The sequence below is a fragment of the Cervus canadensis genome, chromosome 27, assembly GCF_019320065.1.
Source record: "Cervus canadensis isolate Bull #8, Minnesota chromosome 27, ASM1932006v1, whole genome shotgun sequence".
Taxonomy (NCBI): domain Eukaryota; kingdom Metazoa; phylum Chordata; class Mammalia; order Artiodactyla; family Cervidae; genus Cervus; species Cervus canadensis.
In genome coordinates, this window is record NC_057412.1 from 23,768,525 (window position 1) to 23,790,468 (window position 21,944).

At 34.9% G+C, this 21,944-nt stretch overlaps 1 protein-coding gene across 5 annotated transcripts in view; it reads right to left on the reverse strand.

Moving 5' to 3' along the window:
• The window catches only part of ROBO1 (roundabout guidance receptor 1), a 441,102-nt gene that overhangs the window by 54,274 nt on the left and 364,884 nt on the right, over window positions 1-21,944 (reverse strand). For 4 of the 5 annotated variants that reach the window (XM_043449142.1, XM_043449146.1, XM_043449144.1 and 1 more), the window contains exons 10-18: window positions 18,628-18,833; window positions 17,049-17,130; window positions 16,713-16,881; window positions 16,463-16,629; window positions 10,516-10,637; window positions 9,431-9,662; window positions 8,358-8,479; window positions 4,842-5,013; window positions 566-763 (exon numbers count right to left, since the gene is read on the reverse strand). In XM_043449142.1, coding sequence (XP_043305077.1) covers window positions 566-763; window positions 4,842-5,013; window positions 8,358-8,479; window positions 9,431-9,662; window positions 10,516-10,637; window positions 16,463-16,629; window positions 16,713-16,881; window positions 17,049-17,130; window positions 18,628-18,833 — 1,470 coding nt within the window. The remainder of the gene's footprint in view (window positions 1-565; window positions 764-4,841; window positions 5,014-8,357; window positions 8,480-9,430; window positions 9,663-10,515; window positions 10,638-16,462; window positions 16,630-16,712; window positions 16,882-17,048; window positions 17,131-18,627; window positions 18,834-21,944) is intronic. The other variant, XM_043449143.1, reaches the window with a different exon arrangement.

Sequence of the window (21,944 nt, forward strand, 5' to 3'; positions counted from 1 at the left end):
CATAGTCAGCTCTGCAACTTTAAACATAGCAATAAAAAAGTACTAAGTGTTCTCTCTCTGCAAACTGAAGCACATTATTCACTCAAGCATTCCATATTCATTAAGAAACAATTATTTTAGAAATAATCAGAAATATAATTATTTACAAACAATCTCTTTCACTTCACAAAGGGGAACGACGCTCCTTTTAAAGCTCTATGACAGTCCAAAGCTTGGATTTATAATTCCTGAGACATGGAGATTAAAAATTTTCCTCCAGGAAAGCAATAAAGTAATTTCCTAAGAGAACAAGGGAATGGTATCATAACCAAGTGCAGACCTACACTAAAATATATTTTAAAGAAATTGAGCCTGAAACAGGTAAGTCCTATTTTAGTACTGATATCCAAGTGGAGTTTATATGTAGATATTGCAATAAAATAAAAGCAGTTTTGCACGTTTTTATATGTTAAAATAATTAATATAGGATACAAATATATATAATCAAGAATAACTTAGAGTCATACATTGAAATCAAGAGCTATGTAAACATGGTAAAATATGAAAAATTTAGGAAAGGTAATACCTTTTCTGATACCCGCATAAGTACTAGTCAGCCCATTTCTCTTCTTTCGGTGTCGATAGAGCCAGATGCTAAAAACCATAAGGATGATCCAACAGGCAGCCCCGATTCCTGCAATGAATGCCGGCTGCCTCACTACGTCTGAGATCTGCTGAGCAAGGCTGACTTGGTCCTCAGGTGACACAGGATTTCCATGAGAATCTGAAAAAGCCATCTTTGGGTTCATTCAGGTTTAAAACTCAGTGAGACAATAAGCACACGCTTATATACATAAAATGGCCATCATTATGTTGTTAATTTTTGGACAATAATTTCTGCTTTTCATTGCAACATGCACCATTGTCAGTTAAAAGAGTTCATGAGATTTGGGGGTTAGATTATATTCACTTTATATTGATTTGAATTCAAAACAAATATAATAATTTTATGGAATATATTTAAAAACAAAGATAATAGCTCACAATTTCTATATTTTACTCCAGAAAACTGCAGTTCACTGATGGGATTTTAAGTGCAAACTGAGATAAAATACAAATTACACTTCTAAAAAGTGAAATACTTTAACCCAAGAATACAAATAAGGAGTACTGAATGGTTGTTTAGTTGCTAAGTTGTATCCGACTCTTTTGCCGCCCCATGGACTGTGTGTGTGTGTGTGTGTGTGTGTGCGCGCGTGTGTGTGTGCGTGTGTGTATGGGGTGCATCTCCTCTCCCCCACCCTTGAATAGTCCTAACTACCTAAGTCCTAACTAACTAAGACTCCTAACTACCTCAGAAACACATTATTTAAAACTATGTTCAGAAGGGTCTATAAAAATTCAGGATCATTAAAAACCAATGAAAAACTGAGGTTATGTTATCACTGAAAGAACTATAAGTCTGGTTTTTTTTTTTAAATGGAATTTTTGTTTTTCTGTTTCTGGCCACACCATGTGACTTGTGGGATCTCAGTTCCCCAGCCAGGGCTTAAACCTGAGCCCTTAGCAGTGACAATGAAGACTTCTAACCACTGATCCGCCATGGAACTCTTAAAGAAAACTTTCCTTTAAAATAAAAACCATGGCCAGAGACAGCTATAAGAACATTAAATATGGACAAGATGATCAAGTGTTAGGAATAGTCGAAAAGGCTCCTATTTTCTCTCAGCTACTTCGATTCAAGAATTTAAGACTGATGGAATTATGGCTATTAAAATTCTCTTAGTTCCCATTTATGTTTCAGCCTAAGAGACTCATTGCTCAAGCCCACCATTTTACCAAGTCACACAGAGCAGTCTGCAAAGTCTATAGAAGTCTGAAAGCTGTTCTTTTATCATCAAGGAATAACCTACTTTGTGGGCACTAAGAGATACCAATGCTGAGGATGCCCAGTGGCAGAATTCTTACTATCTGTAAGAATTACTTACTATCTGTATCTGCACTCTTAACGTTCTTGCCCTACAACATCTGGTCAAACGGGAAGGTGTTTGCCTATTTCATTAGAATTGGCGCTTTCCTACAATTGTTAAATCATTTGACTCTAAAATTGTTCTGCTAAAACCACCTGCTTTAAAGTAGAAACATTTGTTCCAGTCCAAAACTTTTTTCCAGAAAAATAATTGGAATAACTCATTGTTTATAAATAATATTTCTTAAATGGAAAAAATACAGATTTTTTTTTTCTTAGTAAAAGATATTGCTTTCTGATAAGACACTGGCAGGTAAAATAAATAGCATCCAAGGCTAAGGAAACAACCTTAGGAAAATAGCCTTTTCTATATAGGGCTAAATTGCTACTCATGTTGTGTATGGGTGTGTTTTTTATTTACGTTTTTCTTAAACAGAATTCCAGATTTCATTCTATGGAGGGTCAAGGCTGAAAAATCTATTTTCACAAGCAGTTGCTGTCACCTGCCTTCAACTGTTTCTTGACTGAAAAGTTTCATTTCATGTTGCAGACTCTTTTATCCATGGTTATCCTAAGAGCACTTCATCCTCTGAAAGTTCACCAACCAGATCTATTCTCTTTATTTCTAATACACCCTTTATATCTGCTAGGTTTATAGATTTCATGGCTATTTGTGCAAAGTTAAGTTGGGTGGCTTCAGATTTTATGAAGACAGCTAAGAGGGGTTCCATGCAGGCGACCAGATGGGCTTAGCAGAATAAAGTGCGGTGTGACTAATGAATTAAAATGGCCCTTCAAAATCTCAGTCTTTGTCTCACTGCAGCTGAGGCTATATTAAGATATGGAAAACTGGAACACATTTATAATTTCAAGAAAACCAATTTGATCCTTAAATCCTATGATTTAAATCTTAAATAAATAAAGTTACACATGGTCCTTTTTTCCAATTCATTTTTGAAAACCCAGAACTAGAAGTCATATATTATTTAAAAAATAGGCAAATGACATGACAATGTACAGGGTCATTGCCATGTAACTTTTAGTTTTAGTAAATTAATATTAACTTTTCATAAAACTAGGCAACTATGTGAGTAAATGACCTATGCTTAGACTGTTTTCTCCCTTAGGTAATACTATAATAGATGCATCAAGCAATTTTTAAAAAATTGTTTTCTATACTGCTTAAAAATTTGGAATACATGAACCAGAAATAAAACCATGAAGCTATCTTTCTTTTTTTTTTTTTTTTTTGGTTTAAAAGTTGTGCATATTATAATCTCTGCTGAAAAAAAAGGTGTTAAAGGTAAAAGATATTCTCAGAATTAAATTCTGGCCCATGTCTGCAGCAGAGGAGACAAGCTCTCCACTAGAGGCTTGAATGGTTCTCTCATAGCATAGAGCTCTCAGGGGGGAACTCCCTAGCCAGTGACTTGATTTTGCAGTGCTCCCATTCATCTGCTTGGAATCACAAAATCGAGCTCTTTTCAGCAGCGACATGCACAGTTTCCATTTAAACCTTGCCCCACACTGTATGTGTCTTCTCTTCCTTTCTGCTGGCCCAGGGTCAACCTTGGAAGCGGCATCAACCTGAGAATCTCCATCGCTGGACTTCAGGTGGACTCCGTGTCACTTTACAGAAATTCCGCAAGTTTATCCGGCACAGCAGATGGTATTCTCTTGACAGCGGAACATCAACAACAGTTTCCAAATTGAATGTAAATTTCCTTATGTACAGCAACAAAGTTTATTAAAAGTAGAATGTTTCTTAATTTTGCTCTGAGACAATTTCTAGGATGTCATCAATATTACCAACATGAAACAATACTATGTACTTATTTGTAATATACGAAGATTCATGTATCTGATTCTTTTTCATAATTTAGCAGCTGGCATCAAATACTACTAATGCTTAACTTCTGATCTGGAAGGTACAAAGTCGACTATATGCTTCTCAGTATCATGAAATTTAAATATCATCTCTTAACACCTTTTCTCTCCCCCTTCCATTTACAATTTTGTTGCTGTTTTTTTGTTGTTGTTGTTTCTTTTAGATTTGACTGAACCATTTGATAAATTTGAATTTTATGTTTATGTCGCTATAACAAAATATGGCAACTAATTGTTCTGCCAGTTTTTTATTCCTCTAACTAGTTTTGAAGCACATTACATTTTTAACTTTCTAAGTAACTAGCATTTACCATATTTCAATGTTCTTTAACATCTCAGTCTATCTTTTGTTATCACATGCAATTTTAAATAGACAAAAGTGGTAAATATAAATTGCATATTGCTCTAAACTTCCAATACTTCAAGTTTTGCATAGAAATATTTTTTTTTACTCAGACCACATCTTTCATGTTCCCTGAGGTATCCCTTGTTGTTTTTTAGTTGCTAAATCCTGTCCTACTCTTTTGTGACCCCATGGACTGTCAGGCTCCTCTGTGCAAGGAATTCTCCAGGCAAGAATACTAGAAGGGGTTGCCATTTCCTTCTCCAGGGGATCTTCCCTACCCAGGGATCGAACGTGGGTCTCCTGCATTGCAGACAGATTCTTTACCAAGGAGATACCAGGAAAGCCAAGGAGGTATCATTGGTGCTCAATTAAGAGTATTTGTTGAACAGATGGAAGAAAATTCAATAGGGCAGAATAAGCATGATACTGAATATTTACAGCCTTTTGCTCAAAATACCATTTAAAATGTTTGTTCGGATAAGTTTAAATTTAGGTATGATATTACAGACAGATAAAATAAAGCTAACAATCTTATTTTTGTAATTCTATTGCGACATTACATAGTCTGCAACTTGCACTGGCTGCCTCCACTACGTACAAAAAAGAGGAGGACAATGGGTACAGAGGTAAGTCTTTCCAACCAGGTCTGTCTGCACTCACCTAACTGGATGAACTGTGGCGCACTCTTCACCCCTGACCCGGCCCCCGTGCTGGCTGCCACCTCTACACTGTATCGGATCCCAGGAACCAGTGAGGGAATAACCACAGAAAAGGTGGAACCATCTACCGTCTTGTTTATATGGTATCGCGTTTCATTGCCCAGACACCAAACCTGTAAGAAGAACACAACAGTTATGTAAGTGAACATAAAGATCAACATAGTATTGTGGTTTTAGACCCAGACAGAATTCAGATCTATCATGAGCCTAATATAGGAAGTTTCCAAAGTCATTTTCCCCTAGATCTAGTTCTGAGAAGATGTTTCCTGTGGAACTTCGTCTTAGTAGTACGTTAGAAACCTCTCTGAACTTTCTTATACACTCGTAAAGGATTAGATCAAGTGATTCTACAAATGTTTCTACAGACGATTATATCAGGCGATTCTACAAATGATTCTACAAAGACCCTGGTTCTTATCAATGCTTATCAACAGGATTTGCTTTAAAAAAAAAAACAAAAAACCAAGGTATTATACGCCAGAAAAAGATAAAAGGAACTTGCAAAAACCTGTATATATCCAGATAAAGAACAGTAACTTACCTATCATCATTCAGTATTTGCATTTCTACTATAGACCAGGCATAATACCAGATATCACAAAACAAAAATGTCTAATACTTTATTTCAACACTTCTCTGGGATAAAATTACCTGGTGCTGTCACAGCGCCATCACTTTTTATGTCAAAACCAAGAAGCAGTTGATTTAAAAAGAGAGAGTGTTTCTGAATAATTTAAACTATCTTGGCATAAACATGGTTTTTAAAAATAAAACAAGGACACGTTTAGCACATGGAACTCTGCTCAATGTTATGTGGCAGCCTGGACGGCAGGCGGGTTTGGAGGAGAACGGATACATGTGTATGTATGACTGAGTCCCTTGGCTGTTCCCCTGAAACTATCATAACATTGTTAACTGGCTATGCCCCAATACAAAATAAAAAGTTCATAGTAAATAAAGAGATGGAGGCCGGACCTATTACAGAAGTCTTTTCCTGAAATATGTGTTCCAGGCCACCAAGACCTAAAAAGTAAATAAAACTGAACATAAAGAGTAAGGATCATCCTAAGATTTATTCCATCTATAGGATGTTGAACTATTATCAATGAAAGAAAAATAGCACTCTGATCTTGTATTTATGGTAATATTAATCAGTTTTTGATAAAATAAAATACAAGATCCTAATAACAATACATATTTGATTTGAAAGAAAAATATTATAATAAGAAAATTATTGTATTTCTCATTAACTTGGATGATATTTGTGGTAGGAAATTATTTTTAGGAAATTAAGATTTCCAAACTATGCTATAATCCTTAATTTAAATTTCTCTAAAGGATTATTGAATTATTAGAGTAATCTTTTGCAATGTTGTTGATCTTGGATATGATGCATGACAGTATCTGGACTCAATTTCTATAAGAAAATGATCCATGCAATAGTAAAACATGCTCTGTATTCTTTATGATGTCCTCAAGCAAGATGCAGGATTATTTTCAAGTAGCCTATTGTTTAAACTGTAATAGGAAATGGGATTTAAAATGAATCTAAGAATGTCAGTGTCCTCTTTCACATGGGCAAAAATCTTTTTTGCTTTGAAAGTTAATATTATTTTAATATAGTTTCAATGCATAATACCAACAAATGGTCAGACTCCATACCAGGGTCTGATCATTTGGAAATAAAGAGTCCTTTGTGATTTTTTCCCCCAATTACATTACACAGCTGAACCAAAGCCACAAACTGATTTTGTACCAGTCAATCAGGTTGTGAAAGGCATTTTATTATTTTAAATTGACCATGAAGTTAAATGAAATCCACCCTTTCTCATTTCTTTAGGAGAGAAATGAGTTTTGACTCTTAGGGGAAAATGCCTACATTAACACAATTTTGCTTGAGAGCTGAGACATCGCCTTATTCTACATGTTTAAAAATCTCTATAACAGTTTATTTTTCCAGACTGAACCACGGCATCCCAGTATTGAAATAATCTTGAAACTCATGAGAAAGTTCTTCAAAGTGTAGAGACTCTTACCTATTAACCACTCAATTACAGTAGAAGATCCAATTTCAAATACCCTAAAATACACACAGTGAGTTTATAACAGCATTTTAAATACTTTTAAAAAATGTCACCCCTTTAAATTTATACACAAATTCATAAAGAGGTTTTTAGTTTGTTTTTAAAAGTCATTTTAAAATAAAATGTTATACCTAAAATTGAGCTCAGTATATTTGGCCATTGTACAAATTATTTTGGTACTCAGAAGTATATTTATGGTCTTTATTTGGGCCTTTCTCAAAAGTACATATCAAAATCACCTGGAAAGATCTACCAAAGTATATAAACAAGGGCCTTATTACAGATACTGAATCAGAATCTTTCAGAATGGTGGCCACACACCTATATTTGGAAAATGATTCCCTAAGTAATTCTGATATTAGCAAGCAATTACCTGTAGAACATAAACATGTATTTACTTTCTTACCGTCAACTTCATATCAATAGAAACAGGTAAGTTTTCACATGTATGAGGCAATTCAGTAAATATAATTCAACTGGTAACTAGAAAAATACTGAGGTATCATGGACATATAAGGCACTGTCTATAGAAATATACATTTTGCAGTTAAAAAGTTTTCTAGTATGTAATGTGTTTACATACATATTGAAAAAATACAAGTGAAATTTACTCTCTTGTGTGACTTCCCTAATTCAATCTATCATTTACTCATTTAACATAGCTCATTAAGACTGTGCTATAACGCTTATTCATTAATAGGATAAATCTCATGTCCCTAACTTTATTCTACTCTGGCATGCTTGAATATATTTGCTTGAAATTAATCTAGGTAAGCCTTTCTAAATTCAATGATTAGAGATGATTAACTTCACAGGTAAAAATAAATATTTAGAATCACTGAATTAAATTACTTTCAATATATCATATGTTTAAAAAATTTCATTCAAACATATACAGAAATTTAAAATTGAATTTCCTCTGAGACATAAAATTTTGTTTAGAGATGCTGAAAGATGAAAACAAATTTATTAAAAAATTTTTAGGCACACTAAAATAATTTTTCCAACTTAACTCCAGTGTTACAAAATTCCAAATGTGTGGAAAGAAAGAAAGAAACCATATCTGATACAATTCCGTGGGGCAAACTAATTCTGCAAATGCATTTAAGATGGATTTGCCGGGGGGGGGCGGTAAGAAATTTTGATTAGCCTTTACATGTGTTGTTTGTGTGAGCACCTATATATACTGTGAACAGGCAAATACTCTCTTTTAAATTACTTTTTGTTTCAAATGGCTTAAGAAAAAAGTATTTCACAATTATTGACTAAACAAATATTTAAAAAATAATTTGTTGCTGTGCACACCAGCAGATGGCGCCAAACATCCATGACCAATATAACCAAGTTTGCTTTTTTACTGTACATGTATTTACCTTATACTCTTGGACCATTCCATTTTGATTATCTTCAGGAGGTGGCTGCCAGCTAACCAGAATTGCAGTTCCATTTCCATCATTCTTTGATACAGTTACACTCTGAGGTGGGGCACTGGGTGCTATTAAATTGTTTTAAAGAGCAGGTTTATAAATAAGCATACTAGAAAACATTGAAAGCAGGCATTTAAACCATTAAACAAAACAGAGAAAGTTTATGTCTATATATACATATGTATATATATAGTTTTTAAAGATATATCTCATCCAAGTCTGATTAGTCCCAAACTATTTAAATTTTTCCTCAATACTGCTAACCTATTGTTACTGTGAATTTTCTACAACCAAAGTTATATATATAATCTCCACAAAACATTCCAGGAGAATTCCTGTCTCTCCTACCATAGTTCCATGTTCTCCCTAAAATGTTCAAAAGTATAAACACTAACCATCCATGACATTAACTGTATTATAATTTACTGTAATCAAAGGAACAATTAAGGAACAATTCTTGTTATTTCTAAAGATTATACTTGTGACATGTAACTTGTAACCTTTATGTAAATACTAATTTTAATTTCCAGTTACACGGTGGCTAAACATACTGGTTTGTGTAGAGCTGAGGGGTTTCTAGGGACATGAGCCATAAAATGTTAATCCCAGAAGGTCCTGGGCAAACCAAGACATTACTCACTTTATTTACAAATCATCACTCAAAATAACATTTGATAAATGAATGAAAAAATTAATGGAAAAACAAGCAAATTGAGGATAATTACATCTTTAAATGTGAATTTTAGTTCTGAATAATTAGATATATCCAAGATATGTCATTAAGTAATACAATGTTCACATTTGCACATTTTTATATAGGCCACTTTTAAAGCAAGTCAAGTATTATAGACTTTAGTTTTTAGTAATTCTAATTAAATAACTTCTATTAACAAAATATAATGCTCACTACCAAGACAGTTAATAATGTCACTATTACCATTAAAAATTTTCAGTTAAGTTAATAAAAGCCTAATGAAAGTTTTGCAATGCATAGTCATCACACATTTCATTATACTTGCCTTCTTCTAGGGTTTTGGCAAATTTAATTTCACTATCTGCTCCTTGAAATTCATTAAAAAAAGGACGAGCCTTAATTTCATAGTTGACTCCTTTTTTGAGATCGGGGATAACCACACTATTTTTGGTTGGGGTCCTCACTTCAAAAACTAACCACTCGGATTCACCATGGTTGGCTCCAGATGGGCGGTAAAGAACTTTGTATCCTTGAATATACTGAGACTGTTGGTCCACCTATTACAATGACAAATAAAATGCAATCACTCATGCCTTCCATTGACTTTTTAGAAAATCATGAAAATTAATGTGACAAAAGGCAAAAAAGTTCTATCTGGCTTCTTCTCACAGTTTTCTAGTCTATATGAAGTAGAATATGAAAAACAAATCACTATCTTTTGTAATCTGTCCACTTCTGCAGTCTAATGCATAATATTAGCTATTAATTTCTATGCTTCATGCAGAAATATGGTGTGCTATGGCAGTGCTCTGATAGACATCGAGAGATAAGTCAGTGTCAAGGGGATGAGGAAACAACAAGTGTTTTCCATTTTCTAATTTTAAAAGACTACTTAATGCGATTTAGAAATAGTTCTCAGTGAAAAAATTTCATATGTTAATAATTCCATAAGTTAGATATACTCTTTTGAAGAGTATTAGGAATATATAGCTTGTTTCCTTTGAGACTGGTAAAGTTCATTGTGTGTGTTTTTAGGCACTCAATCATGTCTGACTCTTCGCTATCCCATAGACCACAGCCCGCCATGCTCCTCTGTCCATGGGATTCTCCAGGCAAGAATACGGGAGTGGGCTGCCATGCCCTCCTCCAGGGGATCTTCCCAACCCAGTTCATTACTGCAGCACATATAAAATACATGCAAGATAACAGTTTTCTCTGTTTAAAACTATTTCATAGCTACCACAACAATGCTTACATTATAAAATTACCATTAGTGGGGAAGTAAGGAACAGATATATATAATTTAACTATCTGTTATATACATATGCATATTTTTCATATAATGATCCCCAAAAAGTCATCTGCTTATTAAAACTGAGATCAAATATTACAACAGAAACAATGACTCACTGTCCAGTGCACTTCGATTGAAGAGGAGGAAAGGATGGTGGGGTTGTGGAGATGCAGAACAACATTTCCCAGTTCTCGCTGGACCTGCTTGTGATCCACCCCCTGACTGGTTGGGGGAACATCTGCAACAATCCCAGAAGACTGTGTCAAAGCCTAGGCAATGTTTCTGACTTGAATAAAAGCATGGGGAAACAATCCTTTCATTCATAGAAAATCTCAGAAAAGAAGAATCATTCCAACTGTGAAGAATACTTCCAATCTGTGCTACAGAAGAAAATAGGAACAACTGAACCTTTTTACTAGAATCAGGAGGACACAGCATACAGAGAGAGATAACAAGCAGAGGGCATATAGAAAGCAAAACAGAGCAGGTGGCAAAAATAACAATGGCAAACAGCAGCGTTTGACGGCTCCTCCTAATCACGTAATGATCGCTTTCTTGCCTAGGATGAACGGCTTAGTGCAATCCCCTCTGAGTTGGTTACATAACCTTCTGTAGCGATCCTAATTATGCAAGAAAGGAGATATCCAGGTTTTGTGACGCAGTAGATGAGTAACGAAGAGAATGGAAACACCCAAGTGAAAAGCAAGCACAAAAAGAAATAAGACACTCCTCATCTTATAAGATAAACCTGGATATCTTTCCAAATAAGATATAAGTTAGTGGTTATAAAACGGGGTATGGAAACCATCAACAGGATAGAACAGAATAAATCTGATGAGAAAAGAGTACTTAACATCTATTTAATTGATGGTTGCTTTGCTTTAATTATTGTAGCCCTGTCAAAAAGGTTCAATAAAGAGCTTTAAATCTCAAAAATATCAACATTTTTAGAAAGGAGATCAAGAATATAGTAATAATTAAAACAACTAATTAGTGTTCATTTATGTTGGATTTTTTTTCCCAACAAAGAAGTATTTTTGCTAAACTTACTAAAAAGTCTGTACTTGATAAAAGTTGCCTGTTTCTACAGAGATTTTCTAAATACAGATGCTTTGCTTTGTTTATATTAGTATGAACAAGAGAAGAAAATCAATACTTTTATATCCAGAATTGTCCTTCTCATATACTGTATTTTGGCACATATATTCTATTTTCCATCTCATAAGCAACAGAAACAAGAATTTTAGTTTTATGAATAATTAAATAAAGAACTGAGTTTGGATAGAAAACAAAAACATGGATACTAAAAGTGAGATCAATTATCTGGGAAAATAATTTTAAAAAGAGTGGATATATGCATTTGTATAACTGTTTCACTTGCTATACACTTGAAACTAACACAGCACTGTAAATCAACTATACTTCAATAAAAATTTTTACAAATGAGGTTGGTAAGTATCTTTGATGGAGTTCAGGGAAGGCAGGCAAATGAAAGAGACGACAGATCAAGAGTGCTATTCAAGAATCTTTGATGTAAATCCTTGATTTTATACACATACATACATATATATATACACACACACACTGAGCCCCTGACATAAGCTTATAAGTAAGCAAAATGAGAAAAACTGAGTTTTGGCTTCTCATACTTTATCATACATTAGGAATAGCTTTGGCTTACATTGGTCTTCAGGCCACAGACTGCAGATAGAAAATACTTGATTGTAAGTTTTCCATCTCAGGTATATTTCCCTACTCACTAGTCTCCATTGCTCGTAGAACTTAATTACCATCTATCTCTAGGGTAAGAGTGGCATTCACGGACAGAATTGGCAACTCCCCAACTCAGCCACTTGACAGCTATGTAACACTGGGAAGATTTTGTAACCTCACTGTTTTTCAGTTACCTCATCTGTCAAACGGCAGTATAATGGAAGTCATTTTGGAGTGTTTTTGTGAGAACTGAATTTCTTAAGGCATATAGAGTCCTTTTGTTGAAGGTAGGGATTGGGTCCATTTTTATGAACCCAGAATACCTAGCACAATGACATACATATAGAATGTGTTTAATTAACACGAGCTGAGTTGAAGTGAATTATTCTATGGAACACATACACATATTATACATATTAGCTTCTAAATATGCTCTCTCATATGTAAGATTCCATCCTCAGGGAAATCGTCTGGCTTCTAGGAAGTATCTTCAAACATGTCAGTAATCATTTTTAAAGGTAACTACTATAATTTGCATGGCAATCTCTAATTTCTCTGGTTGAGGTAACCTTGCTAGTTAATCCTCTCATGAAAGTTTCTAGATTCTCTTGCCTACTGTAACCATCTTGGAAATAGAACATTATTTCAGAAAATTCCTCACAAGAAAGAAAAATAAAAAGTAAGGTTTAACAGTATAATATTGAGGCATTTATTAATTGGTCTCTTTATTGTTCTTGTTTTCCTTCTCCTCCTGAAAGAAGTGTATTATCATGTAAAAGGTCTTCCCAACATTCAGAATCAAACTTGAAGGAAATCTTAGATATGATTTTACCCCTGCCATTTCCCCAGTATTGGAATTTCCTAAACACGATCTTTGAGGGTGGGATTATTCAGGTCCTCCCATATCATTATTTACAATAATTGGTCTCTTATTACCTAGAGACCTATCCTGTATAGGTATCCTGTACATTCTGCGCCTGTGTACACATTCTTTAAAAGATAAGGTTCAAGAATGCTGTGTGGACAGAATGTAGATAAAGAATAGTATTAACAGTGCCAACAACCACCTTCATTTCAGCAATGTCTCCAATCCCCCCACCCCACCTGCTAGCTGCTCATATCATCTCCCTTGCATTATCAAATCTTATATTTGAGAGAGCACATTTTGATCACCCTGGGATAGGGTTACTGTGACACTGGTCTACCTGACTCCTGAACAAGAAACTATGCCCTATATATGTGCAACTTTAACTTATGACCCAGTTTACTCATAGGAATCTCCACTTGGGGAAGACTTTCTTGCAACCATGCTGCAGAAGCAGTTAAAGAAGTCATGCTGGGATTTCCTTGGTGGTCCAGTGGTTAACAATCTGCGCTCCCAATGTGGTGGCCAGGTCTGAACCCTGGTCAGGGATGTAGATCTCATACGACACAACTAAGAGTCTGAATGCCACAACTAAAGATCCCATGGGGCACGCCTAAGACCTAATGCAGCTAAATCAATCAATCAGTCCAACAATACTAAAAAGAAAAATTATGAAAACAAGAAGCTTGCCTGCTTCTTGTGAATCAATTTCCAGCAAGTCTTTCCTGAATTCCCTCCACCTCAGCTCTTCCCCAACTGCTTACGCATTCTGTTTCTGTCAATTGGATTTTCCCAGGTTCGTCCCAGGCTCCTGCTATGGTCTGACTCAGCTCAGCTTCACTGTGTCTCAAAAGCCGTTTAAAACTAGACAGTGAAATTTGACTCAATGTTAACTTCCATTCGCTGGTCTTATTTAGGTGCCTGGAGTTAGTATAAGCATATCTTGCTCACACAAAAGTCTCTTAAAATATTAAGGAAAAAAAAAATATCAAGCCTAGTCTAACTTTATTATTTTGGGGGATATTTTTTGTGCCAAGTTCTGGATTTTTTTTTTCCAGTGATAAGAATTTTGGCTTTCAATGCAGCCTCCCCAACCATCCTCGTCTTCCTCTTAAATATCTTAAAATTCTACCTGAAATTGTAGTGCTCAAAAAAGAACACATTACTCTATTCGTGATCTGACCAGTTCAGATTTTGCTCTGCATTTAATTCTGCTAAGACTACATTTTATTTTCCGACAACTACTCACTCAGTTGGCTCTGGGAGGTGTTCTAATTGACTTCAAACACTGAAGTCAGCCTCCCCCCGACCCTGCCCTCAACACACCCAATGCACACACTCCTTTTAAGCCCAGTATCCTCAGCCTATCCTTCTATAGCTAAATTTTAAAACCTAAGTTCAAGTACCAGGTTTTTAAATTTGCTCCATTAATTTTAATCTTGTTAGTGCTGGCCCATCATTCCAGTCTGTCGAGTTACTTAATTCTGGTTCTCTCGTTCAGCATATGAGCTGTGTTTCTCAAATTTTATGAACTTCCCTTATTTTTAGTCCATTGAAAGGAATACAAATCCAATGACAAATGACAAAGTCTTATGGTATAACATAGAAAAGAAATCTGAGTCCTGCATATTCATAAAATTGGCTAATTTAATCCTTGTCCAATCCTATGGGAGTAGGGATTTTTAGCCCCATTATATAGTTAAGGGAACCAGTGCTCAGGACTCACTAGCTTGCTAATAGATTGAGGAGCTGAGATAACAAATTCTTTGATTTCAAAACTGTATGTCTGTTTCACTGTTTCCAATTTTCCAGCTGACATGGGTTCATTTCATTTAGGTTGTTCTACTAGCTATCATGTATAAAGGAAAGTAGATTAAAATTTTTAAAAACAAGTTAACAGATAAATCATTAACTACTCCTCATTTACAATTGAGGATGTATTTTACAAAATCATTCATATGTGTATATGACAGAATCACAGTTAATCAAAAACTTTCACTAAGGTCTACTGGGTAGAGACCACTACACTGGAGACCAAAGTTTCAGTTCAGTTTACAGCTGTCCCAGTTTCTGCATTCTTTACAAATGCGTATATAACATTGAAAACCTCAAACTGCCTTAAGGCAGGCTCCGAGACTATTAAAGCTACTGGTGAAGTGACTCATAATAGCAAATATATGCATTTGGGTGTGTTGATTTCACACAGCAAGAAACAGACATGGGCGTATTCCATAGCTCGGTTTGCTTTTTCTGGGAATTCTGAAACAAAACGTCCTTCTCAAAAGGTTTATACACTCTCTAGAGAAGACAAAATGCCCCACATGGCAGCTAGACTCTCTCTCAAACCTGGAAAAAGTAATTTAAATCTTTCAGTATTTCTGTGTACAATTTGTTTCTATCACTGTAACTAAGTTTCAATTTTTGCTTTGGAAATACACAAAGATAGAGACATTATGATTCCTCTGTATGTTGACAAAAGAATCTTATATTTCTAATTCCTATCATCTAGAGCTAACCTTTCTTTACTAATCTTATATGAATAAAGTACATTTTAACTGTGATGACAATATGTTGAAATAAAAGGTACAGGCTGATTCAAATTCACCTTTTTTTCGATATATAAGTTTTACCACTGCTTAAACATTAAAATAACAGGAGGAACAAGAAGGTGAATAGGAGATAATAATCTGTTGAAGGCTAAAAATAATTCCTATTCATGAAAGACAATAAAAAGCAGTATATCCAGAATGTGGTTCAAGTGAAAAAATTTCCAATTTCAAATGTGTTTAGAAGCAGCTTCAACATGTTCACTTTTCCTTGTATCTGTTTCTTTAACCCAGCTTTGATGAACACATACATGATTTCCATTGGAAAGTTTAATATGTTATGTTTCACATAATTGACAATGAAAGATAGACCAAAGAATATACAGACCTAGATTATTCTTTTCCATGCTTTGTAGGAAATTGGACAGAGGGGTTAAGAACAACTATCTCTTACATTTGTGTGATTTCTAGAGAGTGTTACTTGATTATGTTTGTGATGTTCAAGACTCATTCCAAAGGTCATGAATATTAATCTCATAAACAAAATTTACTTAATTTTAAATACAATTAAATATTTTGTGATTTGTGATTAAGATTAAATCACAAAAAGATTTGTGATTAAGATTTTACATTCACATGTAGTCATATTTAAAAATCAAGAAAGTGAATATATTCTGAAAATATTCCCATAATATTTTTGCTCACTGGATTTGTGACTTTATAAAATGAGAAACATTTCTTTGTTATTTGTCAAGTCATGGAGCGCATAGTCAAGAAAAGAAAGTTTGCAGACACCATGATTTAAAAATTAATTGAGCAACTTAAACAGATATATTTTAAATATATAATCTTAGCATGTAGTACAAATGATTTTATTTGTATAACTGTAACATCTAAAGATAAGTTAGGTGTCCCAAGGCTAAGTAAATCAATACTGACCTTGTGTTTTCACTGGGTCTGATATCTGGCTTGGATCACTAATTCCATATGCATTGGCTGCCCTCACAAGGAAAAGGTAAATTGCATTAGGTTTGAGTCCTTTAATGGCGAATGTTTCTGTTTTCACATTCTCCGCTACGGTCTGCCAGCTGCTACCAGATGCATGGCTATGGATAGATATACAAGTTAGAATATGCACATTTAATGGTAAATCAAAAAAGAGAACTAGGAAACACCATCTCTGCTCTACCTGAAGGCTTCTATAATATAAGACGTTGGAGTTGCACCTGAATTCAAATTTGGTTGCCATGACAACGTTACTGTATTTCGGCTGACATCTGTAACTTCAGGTTTTGAGGGGGCACTAGGGATTAAATTTGGGTCGGTGGGTCTTGGAGGCTGAACTGGAACTCCAAATTCTAACAAAGAAGAAAGAAATGAAAGATGCTTACACAGAGAAGAACATAAATGTAGATAAAATATCCATCCCCTACTTAGACTTCAAGACATCCACTTCATCTTTTTACCAGGAAGTAAACAACTACATTTCAAGCTTCACTTTAAGGTAAAATACTATCAAATTTACCTTGGACTTCAATGTAAGCACTCCATGTTGCTTCACCACTGGGGGTTGATGCAATGCACGTGTATCGACCAGTATCACCCAGCTAAGAAGACAGACAGAAAATAAATACCGGGAACAATCAAGAGCTCACTGGGCTGGAAAAACAGTTATAGTTTTGTATATGGCCCATGAATATGGATAGCTGCCTTAAAATGCACTAACCAGAAGCTTCCTCTTAATTTAACATGTTTTTATTGAATGTGAATTAAAATACTGCATGAAGACAAAGACAAATTGTTATTCTAATTGTGTGATAAAGATATAGTATTTAAGTGCATTAACAGCATCAATTTCTCTGTCAGGGACAGTACACGAGGTATATAACCTTAAATTCAAAGGGTTAATCTTTAATACTGATTTATATTTCATATTTACTAAGTCATATAGTAAAGGCTAATAAAGTATAGCCAATGACTCTTCTTGCTGTTTCATATTTTACTTGAGTTACATCCACATGGATAAAGGAGATAAACAGATATTTAAAGAAAATGGATAGACACAAAATGATTTCTTCTTAAAGCATTCCCTCTTTTTTCACACTTTATTTTTTAACCTGTAACTTTAGGCAGTTTAGCAAGTATAAAGTTAGACCCCAGCTAGAATGATGCTTTCTCCCCCTTCAAAAGACTGGCTGCCAGAAAACAAACACAGGTCACATGTTCAATGGTAAAATCCTTAGTAGCATAATGAGCCCATATACCTCTGCTTAAGGCAATAGCTCTATCATCAAATAATACTGGATAAAGCAAGAATACTATCATCTTGTTCTGGCAATTGTAATAACAAAATCACAATCATTGTCACAAAAAAGTACAACATATTAACTTTCATGGCACATGAAATGAACTGTTGATCCAAAACTCCAAAGAAGCCGCTCACAATAGGCAATAAAGCAATTAAAATTTATGTTTATTGCTGTCAAAGCTATTCTTTCATATGCCCCATGAGCTTGTCTCGTCTTGACCTAAAATCAAAAAGAAAAATCAAAACAAAACAATATAGTCCTGAAAAGAACAGGTATGGGATGCGATGTCCTGGGAACATAAATCCCTAAATTGTTCCCACAAACCTGTGAGATTTCATCATTTCACATTCTGATTTGAAATGTACATTGAATCTATACAGTGCTTTATCATTTTTGTTTGCATGTAGAATATTCTGTAATTGCGAAATGCTGAACCAAATAGTCACAATAGAACTCTTGAAGCTTATAGCACATAATATAGTACTGGAAAATAACTTTGAAAGATGGAAGGAATGTATTATATCACTGTTTGGAAGGTATTTTTTTCTCCCACAAATTCTCATCCTTTTCTCCTCCATGTAAAATTTTAAACTACTTGCCACGGGTTAAATTATGAGTCATTATCACCAGAAATATACACAGAGAAGTGTCTGAAAGAATAAAGCATCGAGTTAAAAATATATTAATCCTGCTATTAGCATTTCATTATTTCTAAAATTTGAGGCTTCAACACTGGTTTGCTGGAGGCAAAAACAAAGTGGAACAAAATGGGAAACCCAGGGTGTCACAAGTTACCTTAGCATATCGGATCTGTAGTACACCGGTCTCCAGCTGTTTGATTCGAGAATCTTGGGTTGAAACAAGGACTCCATCCTTTCTCCACAGAATTGTGGGCACTGGACTGCCCGTGGCCACACAGCTGAGCACTAAAGTACCATCCACTGCTACAGTCTGATTCACAGGACCTTGTCGAATGACTGGGGGAGGTCGGTCTGCAATCACTGCCAGCAAAAACAACAGGAAATAGATTTCTGCAACTGGAAGCAATTTTCTAATCATCTGAGCAACAGTAGTTGCTCTAGGCTTTGAAACACACTAATTAAACAAGTAATTAAAGTAGGAGACATGCATTATTCAGGATGCATTTCTATGATGTACTGATTCAGAATATGAAAATGAGATACAATGTACTCCTTTCAAGTGACCAACCACTGACTAGGCTTGCTGCATTGTCCAGGGACCTATTTAATTTAAGAGTTCAGAGACTACATGAAGGTTGTGGATTGTGAAGATGTATGGTGGTGAGAAGTGGAGTACTGTGCTTTTTGAATTTTAAAATATGTACAACACAAAATGACAACAAAAAACTATTTATCCCAAGGAAATGTATGAGACAGATTTTCATAAATGAACCAAAGCCAACTTGATAATTGTTCTGTGTCCAATAGACAGAATGATGGTATCACACCAGCATGTTTGATAATTTTGTATCTGAAAACATGCTTTGGACTTTGATAACTGACAAATAAGCATGATTGAGCTCTTTTGATACTGGAATTTTTTCTATTAAAAGAGTACATACTTAAACATATCTCAGTCCTAAAAGATTCAGGGAAACTGGAAAATTGTCCAAAAATACGTTGGTAGGTGGTAGCTCAGGTGATAAAGAATCTGCCTACAATGAGGGAGACCCAGGTTTGATCCCTGGGTCAGGAAGATCCCCTGGAGAAGGAAATGACAATAGATTCCAGTATCCTTGCCTAGGAAGCCTCATGGACAGAGAAACCTGGTAGGCTACAGTCCTTGGGGTCTCAAGACTCGGACAAGGCTTGGCGACTAAACAATGACAGATCCAAAAAGATAACTCAAGCTGATACCTAACTCAGGAAATAATACACTTCCATATCAGAATTATAGGAATGGCAAGATGCTTTCACTAATTGTATTATCTTAACAGTTTTAACATTCTATGAAAGGAAACAATGGAAAGCAATTTTTATAAAATATAAATAAAATTATTTTTATTATATGCTGCTGCTGCTGCTGCTGCTAAGTCGCTTCAGTCGTGTCCGACTCTGTGTGACCCCATAGACGGCAGCCCACCAGGCTCCCCCGTCCCTGGGATTCTCCAGGCAAGAACACTGGAATGGGTTGCCATTTCCTTCTCCAATGCATGAAAGTGAAAAGTGAAAGTGAAGTCGCTCAGTCGTGTCCGACTCTTTGCGACCCCATGGACTGCAGCTTACCAGGCTCCTCCATCCATAGGATTCTCCAGGCAAGAGTACTGGAGTGGGGTGCCATTGCCTTCTCCGTTTTATTATATGAAAAAAATCTAAAAACTTTATCTGAGACAATAAAATCATAATTTTAGGGAAAAATCCACAACAACTGTAGTGGAACAAGAATAAATCCTGCATTAGAGAGATCTTCTATCCCTTGACCTCAGCAATTTAGGTGAAATTTCATAGATAGTTTTGTAAATGATTAAACAAACAAAAAAAAGTTCAGTTTTCATTATTAAACTTTAAAATTCTGAATATTAGTTCAAAAATTTTATGTCATGAGTATTCAAAAGACAAATCTAAGAAATTGCCTGCTTAAAGAAAACTGGTTGCCAGAGTAACTAAATTTTGGATGCAACATTTTCAAGCCTGGATGTGTCACGTTCAAAGTTTTATGCACCAAAGATTCTGCACAAGCTGGAGTCACACTTCAATTTGTCCCTCATTTATCATGCAATAATTGTTAGTGTTGGGCATTCAATCTAAGAAAAACAAGAAAGCAAGAGAGTGAACTTAGCAACTGTGCATTTTCACTTCGCCCTTCCAATTCTCTTCCATCTTTGGTTGCTAGTGTGAAATTTGTTAATACTGCAGGGGTGTCTTAGAAGGCTGGAGGTTGAAACTTGGCAGGAATGTTTCAGATACTCCACGGGTGAAAACTATAAGCCAATAATTCCTTTGCTTAGAATTGTTTAATCTTTTCTACATTATCTGTTAAGTTTGGCTAAAATCAAATTAAATGCCCCTCCTGGTATGTATGAAAAACTAATGATAATGTTTTATTGCACTGAGGTTTTTATAAGACTCTACCACTTGTGTTCCCCCGATTCTAAGAATCAATGAATATTTATTTCTAGATATTAATTAAATTAGTAACAGAGTGGTTCTTTATAACTGACTATAATTAAGCCCAGTAGTGCAGTGGTTTACTTTCATAGTCTTGTTATATTTAGCAATAATTCAGTATCTGGGGATTTAGTCAACTTTCTGTGTCTTCACAGTTCTTTGATATTTGCCTCATATTTAGCATCCTTTGCACTTCCTTATCCTATCCCATCCCAGAATAATGATGTTGTTTCCCAGTTACTGATTTCTTCCTGGTTTACCTTGGGTGGTTTAAAAAATAAGCAAGAAAAGAGGAGCAGGCTTGATTATCAGCCTCTACCATCTGTCATGTGTCTTTAGGCAAGTTCTTTATATTATCTAAGTCTCTGGTTTTTATCTGTAACATGAGGATAATAATACTTGTTCTAACCAGCTCCGGGGATTGCTATGAAGATTTAAGTGGAATAATAAATATTCCATGTGCTTTGCTAATTGCAAAAAGCCAGACATTTATATGAATTGTGAAATCACCACTTACCCTTTTCTATAAAATAGGAATATGCAAATCAGAGGCAAAAAAGTTCATTAAAGCAATTTTACATTTTTAGGTAAGACAATGGAATATGTTGGTGTCACAGATCAGAATAAAATCCTGATAAAACATCTAAAGTTACACAAACTAAAGTGCATAACACATTTACTAATCAACCCTAAATTTAGGACTATGAGAAAAACTTCAAATAAAGAGTCTAATAGCTCACATTTGGGTTATTAGAATGAATTATCAGGTAGTAAAACAGGATGTGTAAGAAACAGAAATATGATTTGAAGAAAGTGCGTGTATGGACTTTGGAATCAGAAGGATTCAGCACTGTAAAATGAAAATGTTCCACATCTGTGCTCTCTAATACAGAAACCAAGGACTTCAAGTGGCTACTGAGCATCTGAGTGTGGCGGGTGTGACTGAGGAACCGGATGCGCAACTTTAAGTAATTTTAATTGTTA